At 47.3% G+C, this 18,014-nt stretch overlaps 2 protein-coding genes across 3 annotated transcripts in view; one reads left to right on the top strand and one right to left on the bottom strand.

Moving 5' to 3' along the window:
* The first annotated feature begins 2,092 nt into the window (after positions 1-2,092).
* Positions 2,093-6,979, top strand: LOC113586868 (LIM/homeobox protein Lhx8). Its single transcript, XM_035521941.1, has 8 exons — positions 2,093-2,299; positions 2,406-2,527; positions 2,646-2,767; positions 2,863-3,083; positions 3,393-3,499; positions 3,769-3,864; positions 4,592-4,781; positions 5,307-6,979. The coding sequence occupies exons 2-8, from the start codon at positions 2,450-2,452 to the stop codon at positions 5,477-5,479; spliced, it is 987 nt and encodes a 328-aa protein (XP_035377834.1). The 5' UTR covers positions 2,093-2,299; positions 2,406-2,449; the 3' UTR covers positions 5,480-6,979.
* A 104-nt stretch (positions 6,980-7,083) lies between these two features.
* Positions 7,084-18,014, bottom strand: part of slc44a5b (solute carrier family 44 member 5b) — a 23,418-nt gene continuing 12,487 nt past the window's right edge. The window contains exons 7-22 of one of the 2 annotated variants that reach the window (XM_035521939.1): positions 17,646-17,706; positions 17,356-17,479; positions 16,235-16,318; positions 15,795-15,907; positions 15,280-15,411; positions 14,932-15,031; positions 14,641-14,733; positions 14,322-14,409; positions 13,827-14,089; positions 13,401-13,495; positions 13,140-13,243; positions 12,962-13,035; positions 10,268-10,338; positions 10,005-10,093; positions 9,814-9,898; positions 7,084-7,963 (exon numbers count right to left, since the gene is read on the bottom strand). In XM_035521939.1, the coding sequence (XP_035377832.1) occupies positions 7,821-7,963; positions 9,814-9,898; positions 10,005-10,093; positions 10,268-10,338; positions 12,962-13,035; positions 13,140-13,243; positions 13,401-13,495; positions 13,827-14,089; positions 14,322-14,409; positions 14,641-14,733; positions 14,932-15,031; positions 15,280-15,411; positions 15,795-15,907; positions 16,235-16,318; positions 17,356-17,479; positions 17,646-17,706 (1,719 nt within the window). In that variant the 3' untranslated portion in view covers positions 7,084-7,820. Of the gene's footprint in view, positions 7,964-8,077; positions 9,145-9,813; positions 9,899-10,004; positions 10,094-10,267; positions 10,339-12,961; positions 13,036-13,139; positions 13,244-13,400; positions 13,496-13,826; positions 14,090-14,321; positions 14,410-14,640; positions 14,734-14,931; positions 15,032-15,279; positions 15,412-15,794; positions 15,908-16,234; positions 16,319-17,355; positions 17,480-17,645; positions 17,707-18,014 lie in introns of those variants that run through there. The other variant, XM_035521940.1, reaches the window with a different exon arrangement.

The raw sequence follows: 18,014 nt of genomic DNA, 5'->3' as shown, positions 1-18,014 counted from the left end.
TCTCAGTCGGATGTCTCGCTTTCCTTCCAAACTGGGCCCGGGCGTTCGCGTCTGGCACGAAGACTTTTAACGAGATCCGTGAGGCCCGTGGAGCTCCGCTCCCGCAATCAGCTTCAAATCGCGCGGCTTCGTGCCGCTGTGATTGTGGAGTGGGCCATTACGCACGGAACAGCGCGCTCTCGTCCCGCCGCTCCGATTTGACAGACAACGCTAGGCCTTTCCGCGCGCCGTCCCAGCAATCACTGACACCCCCCTTGCCCGCGCCACCCCCTCATCTCTGCACGAGACTACGTGTAAAGATAGGAGTCGGCATGCGCTTTGTGTAGGAGCGAGTTACGCAGTAACACACCCGAACAGCGCGAGCGAGCGGTCAAACACTTCGAGAGCGCAAGTGCACGCTCGAACTTAAATTTCGCGCAAATGAAGTGGCTACCTGCGATTAAAGGTCTGCAGCCTCGCGGTCATTCGTACCAAATAACAAAACTGCAAAATTGCCCAGAGAGCCTGATTTGAATGTGAAGTGCGCTATACTCATTAGGTGTGAGTTAACGGAACTGGGCATGCTTTTTAAGCAGCCCCAAGGGCTAACCAACATAAACATACAAACACGCCCTGCTGAAAACTCCGCACACATGGAGGAGTTTCCTCACTTTACTGCTCTATATTGGTCCGTATATCAGTTTGATTGAAACTATCAAAATGTTCGCCCACACTGACCGAATTCACACCTGCCTCTACACACGTTAGGACTGTTCTAAGGGCGTGTTATTGACAGGGGCCCTAAAATGTTTACAACATTGGGTAGCTTGTTTGACTACAGCCATCAGGAGTTGCACGAGACGAGCCTTCTCTATTTGAACACACGAGTTCACATTCAAACCAGTTAATAATATACACGCGTGTAGCTTTTAACGACATTTAGAGACAAGTTTGCCTAACAGTCAATGTCATAAGTCGTTTAAACCCTATTCAGACGTATAGACAAAGGCCACATTTATCTTAGAATACATTTACGATATTTAGCTGACGCTTTCATCCAAAGCGACTTACAATAGTCACACAAACACAGGCAAAGCGATTTGAATTTAGTTCAGCTGTCATACTCGCATAGCAACGGTGATGAAGAACTCGGCCTCCCCAATGAAACACTAATACAAGCATAAACAACAACACTAACATACTAATGACACAGTAGTTGAAGTAAAAATGAACCTTTTAATATGAACTATGGCATGCATTCAATTCAACATTTATACAGCAACATTTCACTTTTTTAAATAAATAAGGCTGCGGAGCGGCGCGAGGAACCTGAGAGCCTTCGCCCACGCGCTCTTTTCCGCTCTCATTGACTTCACTCACGAAGTCCGCTGGCGCACTAAATATTTTCCAACAAATGGAAAAACAACAACTCGATTTCTTTCCTTTTTTCCTATATAGTTACTTGCATGTTTATTTATTTAGCTATTTGGGCTATATTTATATATATATTTCAAAAGTGGTTAAAGGTTCGGTTTAGTGTTTTGTAAACCCTGCGCCCAATCAATTATGTTTGTCGTTCATGTCCGTAGGCCTTAAACATGCTCCGCGCGCTGCAGGATGGATTTCCCCCTAATCCCACTGCCAACAGCCAAGCGCGCCCAACATTTCCCCGCAATTGTCAGCAAAGAAAAGAACCCGTCTTATACTCGCAGCAATTAAGCGTTAAGAGGTTAATGAGTCCTCTTCACCCCTGGACTGCTCTGGGTAGGCGGTTTTTTGACAAACTTGCCCATTTAATTGCTGTTATTAAATAAATCAATTCGCTTCTTTCACGGACTCTCCAAAGAGTTTGATTGGCACGCGAAATTGATACGCGCGCAGGGGAAAGCATTGTGTTAACGTGCCCCGAATGCCTTAAGCAGGCGTCAAGTGCGACTTCACGGACGCCCGCAACTCCTGGAGGCGTTAATGACTCAAATCCGTCCCCCCAAATGTCGGTGTAATAACTGTTGGGTTGCCATGGTGAACCTGGACCGGGTGAGGTCTTGTGGACCAAGTGCACGTATTTAAAGGCGGCGGCGAGTCCCCGCGCCTCCGTTCAGCAATGCGCGCAGACTGCAGGCGCCTATGTGTTCTCTTTCAGACGAACTGAATTCACGGACCACGCTGCGGTGTGCGTTATATACTTAAACTGCTTCAAAGGGGACCCGGACCACCTTTCTCCTCTCTGAACATCTCAGTTGCCTGAAAACTAGTGCGCCTGTTCTAATCACGGATGGACGAGTACCCTCCTGCGCACTATTCAAGAAATCACTTAATGGTGAGATTAAATGATAATAAAAGAGTTTTAAATTTTTTTCATATCAGTTGTAAATTCCTATTAATATCATTATAGCTGCTCAACTACTGGTCTTTTTTAATCACAGAGGTAACTGGATGTGCGCTCAGGCTGTCTGCCTCGCCACGAGCGATGACGTCCCAGAGCGTCCCGGGCAGAGCGGTCTGCGCGAGGTGCTGCGAGACGATTACGGATAAATATCTACTGCTGGTAAGCGACTTTGTCCGTCCTTCTATCCATCTATATGATGCAAACACGCGATGTCCACACTCACGTGTTTGAAAAGTAACACGGCCTATAACGTTCGGAACTTCATCTCTGCGAGCAGGTGAATGGCTCGTGCTGGCACGCACGCTGCCTCTGCTGCAGCGTGTGCAAGACGTTGCTCAGCGGGCACGTGAGCTGCTACATCAGAGAACGAGAAGTGTACTGCAAAATGGATTACTTCAGGTAGTTCGGGCTTCATTTCTGGTATTATGTATACACTGTTAAGCAATAGGAATAATTATAGTTTGACAATTAATTTAGGTTTCAATTGTTTGTAGGAGGTACCGGAGATGGTGCACGTGTTGCGGCAGGGCGATCCATTCCAGTGACTGGGTGCGCAGAGCGAACGGGAACGTGTATCACCTCACCTGTTTCTCCTGCTCCTTGTGCAAGAGACAGCTGTCCACGGGCGAGGAATTCGCCGTGGTCGAGGACAGGGTGCTGTGTAGGACGCATTACGACTACATGCTGGAAAACCTCAAACGGGACGAGGGGAAAGGTGGGCCGCGCGTGCGGACGAGTCGTACGGACAAGCTCGGGGAGGTTTCGGCCGAAAAAGGCTCTTAATTTTGCACATTTGTGCGACCTTCTGTTAACATGCCGGGTCTTGACTATAGTGCAATAGTTGAGGCACCTCGCGCCGTTTCAGCTGATGTTACTCCGGTAATAACACACAGCGTTTGGACACTTACAGTAAAATATTACTAACGTGGAGAATTCACACATTTCACTGAAATTATAATCCTGTAGACACACTTTTACACTAGTACTTGATTTTCTTAATCATATTTTTTTGTTGCTGTTGCAGGAAATTGCGCTTCTGTTGGTGACCTGTTGCCTGTCGAACCTCGCGTGATACAACCCTCGAAACCATCGAAACGAGCGCGCACCAGCTTCACGGCAGAGCAGCTGGAGGTGAGAACGGAAGTCACTGTGCACCACTGAAGCATGGGTAACGGGCAGGTGCATAGAGGGCTAAACCGCGAGGAACGTCACGGAAGAGCACACACGCGCGTGGCGTAACGAGGTCTGGGTCTGTAATGTGAAACAGCGCAAGCTGCCGTCCTCAGTGCAAACACACTTTAATGAGCTTCTCCGGCCATGCTTGTCATGTTTACCTTGTTTATCTCGATTACCTTGTTTATCGTGTTTACTGGCCTCTGATGCTCCTATGTGACCTCCAGGTGATGCAGGCCCAGTTTGCCCAGGAGAGCAGCCCGGACGCACACACCCTGCAGAGACTGGCTGAGCACATGGGCCTGAGACCCAGGGTGATCCAGGTGAGAGCCACGCCCCCACACCATACCACAGCAGAGCACACACCATGCCCCCACAACACACCACACCACACCCATGATGATATAGGTGAGAGCCACGCCCCCCACACCACACCACAGCACAGCCAGGGTGATCCAGGTAAGAGCCACACCCCCCACAACACACAACACACAGGCTAATCTAGGTGAGAGCCACGCCTCCACACCACACCCACCACACCTGCTCAGACTAGACAGTGGAACCTCTGAAAGCAGAATGTTTATATTTTTAACAAGTGAAAACGAAAAGGAGCAGAGGAATAGCAGTAGTTTCAGTAGGTTCAGTAATTCAGAAGGTTCAGTAGTTCAGTAGTTTGCTCAGGGTCCTGTGCTTTGTTATCCACTTGCTAATCACTAGTTGTCTTATATTATTCATCATATTTACTGTTTGAAAGTTTTCTGAATATAAAATGTAACCACTTCCGTCCTCTTTGTGTGCTCTCTCTTTCCACTCTGTCTCTGAAATCCTGAATTTGGTTGCATTTAACAACATAAAGTACATAACACATCTACAGGAGGATCACACCACATTCAAGTGATTTATGAAAGAAGCAATTTCAGGCACCTGTTTTTATCTGAATTTGAGGGGGTTTATCATTATTGATAAATTGATAATATTGATAATAATATAAGCACTGGTTGCCCTGATCATGTCTGCTTTGGTTTCCATCCGTTTTCCTTGATCTTGCAGGTCTGGTTTCAGAACTGCAGGGCGAGGCAGAAGAAGTACACGGGCCCGGCCCGTGAGGCCGCTGCTGGCCCTGCGACAGGTCCGGTCCTGGCTCTGCCACTCCAGACCCGAGCGCTAGCCTGCATGCCAAGCGTGGGGTTCAGTCCCACAGGACCACGGCTGCTGGCTGCCCTGCCGGCCGGCACAGGAGGTACGTCCAGCGTCCCACCCTCGGGACTGGATCTGCTGTGATTTCACTTGATTGGCTATGCAATGACACATACAAGAATTTAAAGATGTTAAAACTACAAGCCAAGTCGTCGCAATCCTGAAACGATTTGTGGTTATTTTGTTGACTAGAAGAAACGGAGCACATTTGAATCATTTTAGAGTTTCAGCACAAATCTCCAAACTGGGAAGGTTGGTTCCATGATCCTAGTTCCTACCTCGCGTCCACAGTCTTCCCTGGAACTCTGAGCAGCCGTTCCTGCACCGATGAGGGTCAGGTCCGAGCTTCTTCATAATGCCTCGTCGATCGGCATGGCAACCGGAAAAGGACAGGACATTAGGACTGCAAACTCCATTAACGAAAGCACAGCCATTTTATAGCACGTTTATAGGCAGACAAAATTTAATTCATATTAATACCAATTTGAAACGGGTAGCTAACGGTGCCTTTCTTAAAAACCCAGCATGGAGCTAAAATGCTTCCGCTCCTCTTCTTCTGCCCATCCAGCACTGCGGAGCTCCAGCAGACATCTGCTCCATCCGTCTCCAGGAACCGGCTGTCACTACGCAGCTCCTTCAGCCATCTCCAGAAGCAGGGCGCTCCTAGCACCACCTGTGATCAGCCGTACACAGCCCCGCCCACAGCTCCGCCCACAGCACCTGCTACACTTCTGCCTGTGACTTTTGGCACAATTAAAACTGCAGTGTTGAAGCAGGTGGCCTGTTGTCGTTATTGTTGTCAAAAGAGTCCATTACTGAGGTAACCCTAACCCTGAACAAAACCTAAACCTCATTTTCAAGAAAATCACATTATTTATTCTCAATATTAATCCCCAGCTAGTATTTATCAGCATCTGATAAAACCTTGCTACGATTTTGGGCATTGAACTACATATGATCTATACTACATATTAATACTTCTAATGTACTATAGACTACATACTAATACTACTAATGTACTATAGACTACAGTGTGTGGTAGTAACTGTTGTCTTGGCACTGTTGATGTGAATGTCTGTCATTTGTATCAGTGATTTAGTGTATGACTATAACAGTTGAGTTATGAATAAATCTCAAAAGACCACATCCTATAGTTGTTAGGTGGAAATGGATTGGTACATTTTACTGAAGCACTTAATAATATTATTTTGTGTCTGCTAAATCAGATTAGATCCGTTTTATTTGTTACATTACTTTACAAAACAAAACATAAAAATTCAACATCATCATAAAACCAAAGGACACGTGTTCAAATCTTCATCAAGTGTAACACGTGTAATATCAGGGAATCGTTCTGAGCAGGCATTAGCGCGGCACGCTGAAAACAGAAGTGTTTGGGAAACCTTTATTCAGTCCAGCCGCTGGGCTCCACAGACACAGAGGTCTGCCTTGATCAAGACTGGATCCAAAGATACACATTTAACAGGTTAACAGATTAACAGCTTTGATTTAAAAAAAGAAACCCAACATCATAAAAATGGTTATAATTCCTTTTTTACCTTCATGTAGTCACAGAGATCACAAGGCTTCAGCAGAGCTGAAGTTAACCCTTCTCTCCCCGATAAAGACATCACACTGCGACTGCTACCGACAGCAGATAGGTGTGTTGATTTAATATTACAGACCTCTAGAAATTGTAGAGGTTATCAAAGATCATCCCTGGATGTGGACACAGCCAGCCTGTTGAGGCAAGTTCCAGCCCTACACTACCATGCCAGCTGAGGGTCTGGAAGGCCTCTGCTGGGTGCCAGATTTGCAGGCCTGCACCCTGGACACATGTTCTGCACAAACCTTCTCCTGTCCAACGCTGTTTTCTCTCCTCAGGGTGGTCAGATGTCTCTGATGGAGTTGGCTCAGTGAACCTGAACTAACTGTTGTGCCGTTCTAGCTGGTTTATATTGTTATGAGCTGCATAAGGGCAGTTAATGAACCCATTGAAGCTATGCAAACACTGTAATCGAGTCATTTGACTGCCCGTGAAAATTGGCGGAAAAACAAGATCTGAAATACCAGAGATGTGAGCACCGTGATTATAAAACCTCGCATGTGACATCGGATCTTGCCGTGCTAAACTCGTACTTGGAACGACACACAATCGCAGCTCCAAACAGGGAAAGGTGAATTGGGTGGACGCCTGACAGTAATGCGATTGATGGCCTAACTCTCATTGAGAAGCTCTGTGTGGTGGTGATGGCCCTTCGTCTCAGCTACAGAAGGGTAATTACACTTCAAAGTGCTCTCTAATTACACACGGCAACTTACAAAAGTGGACAAAAAACCCACAATAAAAATAATGCGTTTTAATGGAAGGTGTCACCTGTAATTTTCCCAACATGACAGAAAGAATAAGTGAATCCCAGCTGGGCTACTGAAAGGCAGGATGTTCACCGGAACAATAATTACTGCGTATAAAATATGACTGGTACATAAAAAACTGTGGGACTCTTTGGTTTCCCCTCATGGACATCTGGAGAACTGCTTTAAATGGTGATGGGGCACTGGTCCCTTTTAGGGGGTGTGGTCTAGGGTAGGTTCGTGCCCTGCGGGGCATTCCATGGGCATGCTTGCCACCTTCCTGCCATATAAACCCAGCATCCTCACAGCAGAGCAGAGAAAAGGCCTTCAGTCCATGAGGAACCAATACAGCATCAAAGGCAGAATCTGTTTGTTATTTTCTATGCTCCTCCCTCTCACTCAAATAGCAAACAATAAAACTATGGCGACTGCCCCCCGCCCCCTTCTAGCTGAATTCTGATTGTTCTCTTCTGAACTACAGAAGCATTTGACGGTAATGAATAATGCTTATATGGAGATGAATGTACAGTTATCATACAAAAAGAAAAGCTTCTGAGCACTTTCACACATGCGAGCGACAGAACACTGATAATGGCGAGCGAGAGGTCAAGTGGAGCTTCTCCTCTCCCAGATGTCGCAGCTCACCTGCCTCCGGACCAGCAGGGGTCGCCGGCACAGCACCCCTCGTTCCTGTCTAAAGAAACGTCGTGTGCGCTGCGGTTCTCGGTCACACCCCTTTGGCCATGCCCTTCCTCCCTCCTCGTCTTCCTCTCCTCCTCTCCTGTGGTTTCCTGATGAAGATTTTTCTCAGGGCACTGCTCACGTAGTAGGGGCGGGCCACAGAGCCGTCGTTCGTCTCCAGGTCCACCACTAAGGACAAGGCCAATCACAGGTGAGGAGCTGGTCACATGGTTATAGCTTAATCGGTTCAAATTCCACACTTGGACCACTCTGTTTTACTCAAAGGATAAATCAACCCACACATTCACTATTGCGTTTTGTTTTTATTAAACACATCCTTATAAAACATGAAACACTGCAGGGACAGAATACAAAGCTGTGCCCTGGCAGGGACAGAATACGTCTGTGCCCTGGTATACAAAAAGTACCAAAAAAATGGCTTTATCCTTTAAAAACTTTGAAAAAGAAGTGCAAACCCATAAATGCCAGTCTGAACAACCCTCGTCCCAGTCCAAACAAATCTCCTCCCAGTCAGAAATTAGGCACAGCCACTAAACACAGTATGAGAAGACCTGGCACAAAACCCAACAGATCTACAAGTAAAGCTGTTCTGCTAAACCAGAACCAGAACCTCCTGGAGGACAGGACTGAACTTCACTTTAAAAACCACCAACCCAGTCCACCTGTAGGTCTGAGTCCTGGTACAGAGACAGTCTCCGCTGAAGCTCCAACACACCTGAAGCTGACGAGAACCTCCAGAATACTGTACCACCTCCAGCAGATGGAACTAAACGTTGCTAAGGTACTTACATCCTCAGGAGGAGAGCACAAGCACGCGCACACGCGCACACACACGCACCCTGAATACACACAGCAAAGCGCAGCTTAAAACCACTCCTACTGTATACTGTAGGAGTTTGGTAACCATTAGTGACCAGTGCGTTAAAGGTGACGCTGCAACCCCCTAACAGCTAACGGCAATCAAGAATATTCCCCCTTTAATCCAGAGGAGATGAGAGAGAGAGAGTGTCCTGGAGAAATACTAACTGCAGTGTGTGGTGTGTGAACACTCTGGGCACAGACGGTTAAAGATAGCAGCTCTTAGCAGCCTCAATGCAGAGAGGACAGCGGGTAACACGGCTAAAAAGCAGCCAGTAGAAGGAGACCTCCAGCCCCTTGCAGAGAGAGAACAATAGAAGAAGAGAGGAGGAGAGGAGGAGCGCAGGAGGAGAGAGGAGGAGCGCAGGAGGAGTGCAGGAGGGCAGATCACTGTTAGCTGGGCCGATCAGATCTGGTAAGGATCTTGTGGAGGTTGACGGGCATGAAGTAAGGTTTGGAAGGAGAGCCATCATTCCGCTCCAGATCCTCACCTGCTCCGCACCATGGCACCACAGATGGCAGGAAGAAGAGGAAAGAGGAACATAAAGAAGAATGAAAGCGAAACAGAGAGAAAGGAAAAGGTTAAAGAATTACAGCGCAAGAGGACATGAAAGTTAAAATTAGTGTACAAGCCTCCCCTACTGTGTGTCCCAGTTACACAAAAAATAAGTTGTATTCGGTACCACATACACACACACACTCACAATGATCTAATTGTATTTGCCTGACACTCTGAAGCTGCACGGCAAAAAACAGTGATATCCAAAACCCAAAGATTTCTCTAGAAACTCTGGTCTGTTGTCCACACAAACCCTCATCCTTGGTGCAGAATTAAGGTTGTTCTCACTTTTCTTCAGGGAACACATACAGCTCAGCTCTTCCACACCACGACAACACAATCTTAGTCATCAGGCTTAACCTCGTACCTTTCAGAATCGTTTCAGTGCACTTACTGTATTATATGTTTTAAGATTAATAAGGAATTATTATGGCTAGGTGGAATAAACTAGTTTAAAAATGTCATAAAGCAAAAAAAGGATTTGGTGAAAATGTCAGGCAGCACATGTTTGTTTGTGTGTGTGTGTGTGTGTAAAACCAGGCTGCACATGGCAGCTTTAATCCTGACCCTACACCCTCGCGACAGTGAGGAGAATACTCACAGAGGCAGAGGAACAGGGTGTCCACACACATCGCGTAGACATTAAAGAAGCCGTGAGCAACCAGATAGGATCCGAATATCACCGTCTGTGAGATGACGGCAGAGGCCACATCAGAACGAGGGACCAGGCAACCTGCACTAGTTACAAACCAACCCTCCGTGACCTCTCAGAGGGGTGTAATGCTCTCTCACCAGCAGAGGGACCCAGTAGTAGTTTAGTGTTGGCACCTCCTCCTGAATAAACGGTATTCTCCGAGTGAAGAAGAAGAAGGCGAGGACACCTGAAAAATGACAGAGAGAGATATAGCGAGGGAGAGGGAGAGGGAGAGAGAGAGAGAGAGAGAGAGAGAGAGAGAGAGAGAGAGAAATGCTAAAGAAACAGACTCCAACAGCAGGGAGACAACAGAGAGAGAGAGAGAGAGAGAGAGAGAGAGAGAGGGAGTGCTAGTACGTACCCACACTCCCTGAAATCAGCAACTTTCCCAGGAACAGCAGGAAGTCCGTGACCTTATCCAGCACAGTCACCCTACGATACATCACAGAAAGAAAAACATACACAGTTAGAACACACACGGGTCATGAGCACATGCATGCACACACACAGATCATGAGCACACACATCCTTAAGGTGGCTTTGCCACGAAAGGACAAACTGGTGCTTGATAGTATCTGAACCCTTCAAAAGTTTCGATATTTCTGCATAAATTTGACCTAAAACTTCATCAATTGTCACACAAGTCCTAAAAGTAGATAAAGAGGCAAACAAATTAGACAAAAATATTAGACTGTCATCATTTATTCACTGAGGAAAATGATCCAATATTACACATCTGAGTGGTAATTGTACGTGAACCTCTGATGAGGAGTTGCGGATGCTCGTCAAGCTGGAGAAGGTTACAAAACCATCTCCAAAGAGGTTGGACTCCACCAAACCACAGTCAGACAGAGTATGTACAAATGTAGGAAATTCAAGACCATTAATCACCCTCCCTGAGAGTGGTTGACCAGCAAAGGAACCCAAGGTAACTTCTGAGTAAATAAAGGCATCTCACGTGGGCTAAGGTTAAAGTTCATGAGTCCACCTTTAGGAGAACACAGAACAGGAGAACATATTATAGTGGTGACTGCTGTCGTCCAGAGGACGGACCGCCCTTTGAGTCTTGGTTCGTCTCAAGTTTTTGCTCACCACTGTCGTCCTTGTCTTGCTCACTGGGGGCTTGGACTCTTTGTGACATCTGTTGTAAAAAGTGCTATAGAAATAAACTTTGATTTTATTTTTTTTTTGAACAACAGTGGTGTGGGAGGTGTTGGGAGGAGAAAGTTACTGTTCTCCACAGGAACAATGTTCTGTGGACAGATGAGATCTTGTGGGTTATATCTGGAGAAGCGTTGTGTTTGGAGAAAGGAAAACTCTGCATTCCAGCATAAAACCCTCATCCCTCTGTGAAATACAGTGGTAGTGTCACGGTCCGGTCCTGATCTGCTGTGTCTGGGCCAGGAAGGCTTATCATCACTCATAGAATGATGAATTCTGAATTATACCAGCAAATTCTACCAGAAAATGCCAGGCCATCTGTCTGTGAGCTGGACCTACAGAGAACATGGGTCATACAGCAAGACAAGGACGCTAAGCACATAAGGCCCTCTACCAAAGAACGCTTAAAGAAGAATAAAGATCCAAGGTTTTGGAATGTCCAAGTCAAAGTCCTGACCTTCACCAAACAGACACATAGAAGAACCTGAAGCCAACGGTTCATGGGCAGAAACCACCAACATCACGGAGCTGAAGCTGTTTACAGAGGAATAAGATAAAATTCCTGCAAGGCGATGTGGAGGACTAATCAACAATTCCCAGACACGTTTAGTTACAGTTACTGCTGCACACTGCTAGGTCACACCAGCTACTAAGAACAAAGGGTCACACTCACAGATGAGTAATATTGTCATTTATTTATTGAGGATTTTTTTTTCTTTGTCTGACTGGGTTCTCTTTATTTACTTTTAGGATGTCTGATGAAGGTTTAGATCAAGTTTGTGCAGAAATATAGAAACAACTGAAGGATTCACACATTTTCCAGCACTAGTGTAGGCTGTAGCCTGCGCTGAGATGTTTGAAAGTGCAGTTCCAGGATGTGAAGTTACTGCACCCTGAAGAGACCAACAGCAGATCCTGTGACAGGACAGTTCTGTGGCGTCTGACCACGTGAGGGGAGACAGTCCTGTGGCATCTGTGACGGTTGGCCACCCTCTTAGCGTCTGTTTTATGATTTCTCCGTCCTCTTTGTTTTTCATTCACTTCCCTGTTCCGCTCCTTGGTTTCATTTTCTCCGCCCCTCATCTGTTCCTTCAGTCGTGTGTTACTTCACTCTTAGTGTTGCCCCTTCGCTTCCATTTGTTTTACCGTTCGTGTTTCCTCATTTATTAAACCGTCTCCTGCATTTGCGTTCTACCTCTGCCTGTTCCTGGTGGGACCGTAACAAAATAAATATGCAGCAGGAGGACCTCTCTGTCATGTTCAGTCCGCATCAGCCAGCCACCCCCACACAATGGTTTGCTCCCAGAGGGCGACATGGATTACATTAGGAACCTGCTCATTACGCTTATTACGGGAGGGGAAACCCTTGGCTCTAGCCTTGCTTATGGCAACACCCAGTGTAATGGGGAGGGAAAGTCTATGGGAACGTATGTCATGCAATGCCGTAACTACCTTTAGCATCTGACCTGCTTTGATCCCCCGGAGTATGTAAAGGTAGTGTTTTTGAAGACATTTCTCCGGGGTAAGGCGCTCCAATGGGCCGACATAATCCTCCGGCACAGGGTTTCCTCTGGTTGCTCTCTACAAGATTTGCTCCCTCTAGTTGGCCTGCTGTGGCTGCCACCCTCCCTAACTCCCTATCAGTCCCTGTTTCGGGCATGAAGGAACAGATGAGGGGCGGAGAAAACGAAACCAAGGAGCAGAACAAAGAAGTAAATGAAAAACAAAGATATAGTATAAGTGGCGTCTCCCTGCCTGCACTCCTCACTGAGTGCAGCAGTGGAAGGCCCATTGACCCTGAAGCTCCAGAACAATGTATGACGGACGTGAGGCTCTGGAGAGAAGCATGATGGCGTGAGGTTCTGGAGAAAGCCCCAGATCTGCTGTCTCTTACCTTACCACATTCCTCATCAGCAGGAAGAACGCGTCTCTTGCAGACGAACAGAAACTCTTCCCATAAACCGCAATCTGAGGAAAACCAACACAACCCCCCCCACACACACACACAGATGGCAGCATCTTAATAAACGGCTGTACCACAAAAACAGAGAGTGTGTGAGAGTGAGACCCACCATGATGTATGCATTCCTGTTCATGAACCTGATGAAATGCTCCAGACACCAGAAGCAACACTTCAAACAGCAGAGTAGGAAGCGAGTGACCGCGTTCTGAGGACCTGCGCCAGGCGGAGGAAGCAGATCAGGACCCCTCCAAGTGCACTAGGTCCAAGGGGGCCAAGCTGATCTAGTGCACTTGGAGGACACGAGACTGGAACAAAGCCGATGCTGGACGCTTTCTCCAGGAGAGAGAGCGCCCACTGCTGGCTGACTGACCTTTGAGCTTGTGATCCAGGTATTCCAAAATGATCCGGAAAAACTGCACTACAGAGAGGAACAGCGCTCCGAGGGCCAAAGAACCTGTGTGATACCTGTTACGGAATTATACAGATTATGATTTACACGCATATGACAGATTATAATCTACATGGAACACAAACTCAGGATTCTGTAGTCAAGAGGAAGACATGGACCACAGAGAGAGAAGATGAGAAGGACAAAGTTATTCATGTTTATTCATATTTATTTGATTATTAATGTTTTACACCAAATGGACCTCAAAATTATTTAGCAATTAACAACATTAACAACAAAGGGGACAAAAATAAACAAAAACAAACAAGCACAAATGTATGCAAACACACACATGTACACACAAAAAGTCAAATTTAAAAAATAAATTCCAAAGACTGAGGTGGTTACCTGATGGCCCGAGAGAAGGAGGCAGCGAGAGGGCATGCTGGGATATCGTCGGGCTTCTTCAGGGCCCAGTAGTAGGAGGCGAAGGTTCCGGCCAGCGTGCACTGGCCCAGCGCCGCAATGAAGTTGGCCAGCCACAGGAAGACCAGCAGGTTCCACAGGTGCAGGAGGACGATATGGCGATGGAGAAGACCCTCGCCGCCGTAGAAGACAAACACACAGCGAGAGCCAGGACACTCGGCTGCCACGCGGGACTTGCTGAACGTCTGGAGTGGCGCGCGCACACACACACACACAGATCCACATATTCCAAGTTAGATCTATAATAGCTGTGTTGTTTATGGACTAAACTTGTATTCGGTCACCATATTTTCAATCATGAGGACAGTTCTATATATATAAATAAAAGAATCAGAAGACAAGACAACAGTAGATTGTTTAGAAACAGACAGACACAGACAGACGGACATACACAGACAAACAGACAGAGACTTTTACCTGTGGTTCACAGGTGATGTTGGCATATTTACAGTTTGGCTGTGCTGACATCACTTTGTAAACAGCCTCACCAGAAGACGCCAAGAAGCTACAGTGCCGGTCAGGGACTAGGTAACGAGCCTCATTACATTAAAACAACCGCCCACACACACGCACACATGCCCCCCCCCACCCCCACACACACACACGCCCCCCCACACACACACTCGCACGCGCACGCAGACGCTCACACGCAGACGCTCTCACACACACACACGCTCACACACTCACGCAGACGCTCACACACTCACGCAGACGCTCACAGAGTTATTGAGGATACACAGCTGTCACTGCCCAGTACGCTATACAGATGGCCAACATCAGAAAGGTGATGATGGGATAAAACAAAGATGACATGATGTAGCCAATGGCCCTGAGAGAGAGAGAGAGAGAGAAAGAGAGAGAGGGAAAGGTAGAGAGAGAGAGAGAGAGAGAGAGAGAGGGGGGAAGAGAGAGAGGGAGAGAGAGAGAGAGAGAGAGGGGGGGGGAGAGGTAGAGAGTTTTGAGTAATATTTACTGTAAGTGTGAAGCGTGTAGTACGGAGGGTTGAATGTTTATAGCGCAGACACACCTGCTTCCTTCCTGAAGCAGCGCCATGGCGATGTGCAACCTCTTCCTGAGAAAGACCAGGATGCTGACGAGAACCAGCTCAACCAAAACCAGGGACACCACTGCAACATGGGGCAGTCAGTGGGGACAGGCGCTAACACGCTGGGACGCCTTACCTCGCGTCTCTACACTTTAACCAGCTTTGGCAGCCTGAGTGACTGACTAATCAAACAGAAATGAAAATCTTTTGTGTCTCCTGTTCCTGGCTTTGTGTCATGGGTGGGACTGACAAGCTGGGGATTTAGACCAATCAGAAAGAAGAGCTGTGTTTTTGCAGTGTGCAGTGTAAACGTGTGGTGTTCAGGCATACTGAAGATGAGCCAGGTCTGGCTCAGCTGGAGGTACACTCGGATGTCCGTGTGGAAACCCATGGCTGAGATAGACACATCGGAATCGGGTTCCCCTCGCAGTCTATCAAACTCCCAGTAACAGTGCCAGATACCTGAGAGAGAGAGAGAGAGAGAGAGGGGGGGGGGGGGTTAGACAGAGAGAGATATTTAATGTGTACAGCACATGGAAATAGTGTAGAGCGGTTTCATATGTATGTACAAGTGTTTCACACATATGCACGGGTGTTTCATACACATGCGTGAGTAGTGTTTCATATGTATGTACAAGCAGTGTGTGTGTGCGCAAGTGTTTCACTGATTTTGCCCTAAACGGCCCCTCATACATCACAGTGAAGTGCAACACACTGTACAGCCCTTAATAGACACTTATAGTGCTGCTACCTTGGGCCTGGGTCGTGTGTGTGTGTGTGTGTGTGTGTGTGTGTGTGTGTGTGTGTGTGTGTGTGTGTGTGTGTGTGTGTGTGCTCCCACCAACCATAGCCAACTGCAGCAATCACCCCGAAGATGACACACCAGAGTAAAATTCCCGCCGTGAATCTCAGTAAGAGGATGAAGAGGCAGCTGATCACCATAGTAACGACCAGGCTTCTGAAGAAGACGCGCACACGCACATGCACACAATCCAGAAGTTTAAAGTGGCTCTAAACTGAAGTGGTATATTCAAACAGAATCAGTGTTACACTCTCAGCTGCTTCATACAGCTACTGAATGCATATGCAAATGAGGTTGAACCCTTAACAAAACAAAAAAATATATAATGCAATGCAAATACACAAAACTGTTTAAATCCAGTGTTTTGGCACCTGCCTTTATCAGCGTCTTTTAGCTTTTCGTTACAATTACAAGAATAAACAGAGTGAAATAAAAGCTGTGTGAAACAGCTGCACGCTTATTAAAATAAGAAAAAGATCTCACATTACGATCCAGGGCCAGGAGCTGACGTAGTCCTCAACGATCTTCATGCCGACCTCCTTGGCCTCCAGCAGACTGGAGATGCCACTGTAAGAGAGACGCCCCGGCCGTTAGACCCCAGGAAGGTGAGACAGGCACTAACTCCAGCGATCCCAGGATCTCACCAGGAGAAGTGAGATAGACAATCTAACGCCAGAGACCCCAGGAGAGGTGAGCGAGATGCTCAGTCTGTAGTGATACTCAGCTGTGTGTGTAGCGATAATATGTCCTCTCCCCTACAACTGTGTCTGCGCTTTGCTGAGATGCCCTCAAGCTCCCGTGTTCCGTTACGAGGGCTGTATGGGGCAGGACAGACTCTCGGTTCAGCAACCTCTACAGTTCAAGAAAAGACGTTTGATCTCCCTGCTGCCTGGCTGTCGAGAAGCACTGAGGCCGATACCGTGATGCCACCAGAAAACCGCACACACCAAGCATAAACAAGCACATGCACAAGACTGGCATAGTTACGCAGGTGCATGATAAACCACTACACGCCTGAACGCAGCCCACAGTAAGCTGGAAGTGAGAAGATGGCAACAGGTATACATAACCTTTCAAAGGTACCAGTAGGTCAGAGTCGGTTAGTCTGTGGCCAGAGGGATCTACTGGGATCCACCGTCTCTCCAGTGCTAACACAGACGGAGAAGAGAGAGCTGAGGTGGACCCCCCATTGACTGGGTTGGTTGCGCGCGTGCGTGAGCAGCAGAGCGGGTGTGTGAGCACCCAAGTCATACCCTGACAGAGCTGCACTTCCCCGGAGGGAAGACAGAACACATCTAAGATTTCAGACCGAAGACGCTGCTCCTCCTGGACCTTTAACGTCTAACGTTGTTTCCACAACATTTAAACCGCCACAACTGTGACACTGAAGGGCAAACGCGTGGGAAAATGAAGACACATGTCTGCCCAAGCAGCAACCATCACTAATCAGTCACTGTTTCTACTCTTCCTCAATGTGCTGCCTCATACCATGGGCACGTTTTAGGAAAACCGATGTGTAGTTGTACTTCCATTGGCCAGCAGGGGGCAGTAGAAACCCAAAACCAATGTGAGGTGATGCAGGAGACGAGGGTGCATGTGCTTACTTAGCGGCGTTTTTCAGGTCAAGGACACTCCTGTTTCTGCCTAGTCCGTCCTTAAAGTCGGTTCTGTTGGCCACAGTCAGTGTGCCGTTTCTGGTGATGAAATCGGGGAAGCACCTCTGCAGGACTAGGGACACAGGAGAAAACCATTCCGTAATCCCACCTTTCACCATCTGACGACTCAAAACATTTTAGCCCAGCCTGGCTTGTGATTGGTGGCCCAGCGTGGCCTGTGATTGGTGGCCCAGCCTGGCCTGTGATTGGTGGGGACTCTCGTTAAGGCGTTCACTCACAGGGTCTGCTTGGCACCAGCATGGAGGGGCAGTCTTCTTCCCTGAGCACCTGAGCGACCGACTGCAGAGGCAGAACGCAGAAGAACACGCACTCACAACGGGCAAGTCCACTTTATAAAGAGGAAAAGTCCACATTATAAAGTCCACATTATAAAGAGGAAAAGTCTTAGAATCCAAATAAATATATTTAAAGAAAAAAGTCTAGATTATACACACACACACACACACACACACACACACACACACACACACACACACACACAGACATTACATTTTATACTATAAATATATAATAAATAACTTTTAAGAGGCTCAGGGGCAGCTCATGGGGACTGCACATAGTGGTGTGCGTGTGTGTGTCTGTCTACC

This window comes from Electrophorus electricus, chromosome 23 (genome assembly GCF_013358815.1).
Source record: "Electrophorus electricus isolate fEleEle1 chromosome 23, fEleEle1.pri, whole genome shotgun sequence".
NCBI classification, from domain to species: domain Eukaryota; kingdom Metazoa; phylum Chordata; class Actinopteri; order Gymnotiformes; family Gymnotidae; genus Electrophorus; species Electrophorus electricus.
The sequence above is the reverse complement of the archived record's forward strand: the minus strand, read 5'-3'. Positions and strand labels throughout refer to the sequence as shown.

Coding starts and splice junctions, on each gene's coding strand:
- LOC113586868 (XM_035521941.1), top strand. CDS start 2,450: ATGACGTCCCAGAGCGTCCCGGGCAGAGCGGTCTGCGCGAGGTGCTGC. Junction 3,500..3,768: donor TCACGGCAGAGCAGCTGGAG/GTGAGAACGGAA, acceptor TGTGACCTCCAG/GTGATGCAGGCCCAGTTTGC. Junction 3,865..4,591: donor TGAGACCCAGGGTGATCCAG/GTGAGAGCCACG, acceptor TTGATCTTGCAG/GTCTGGTTTCAGAACTGCAG.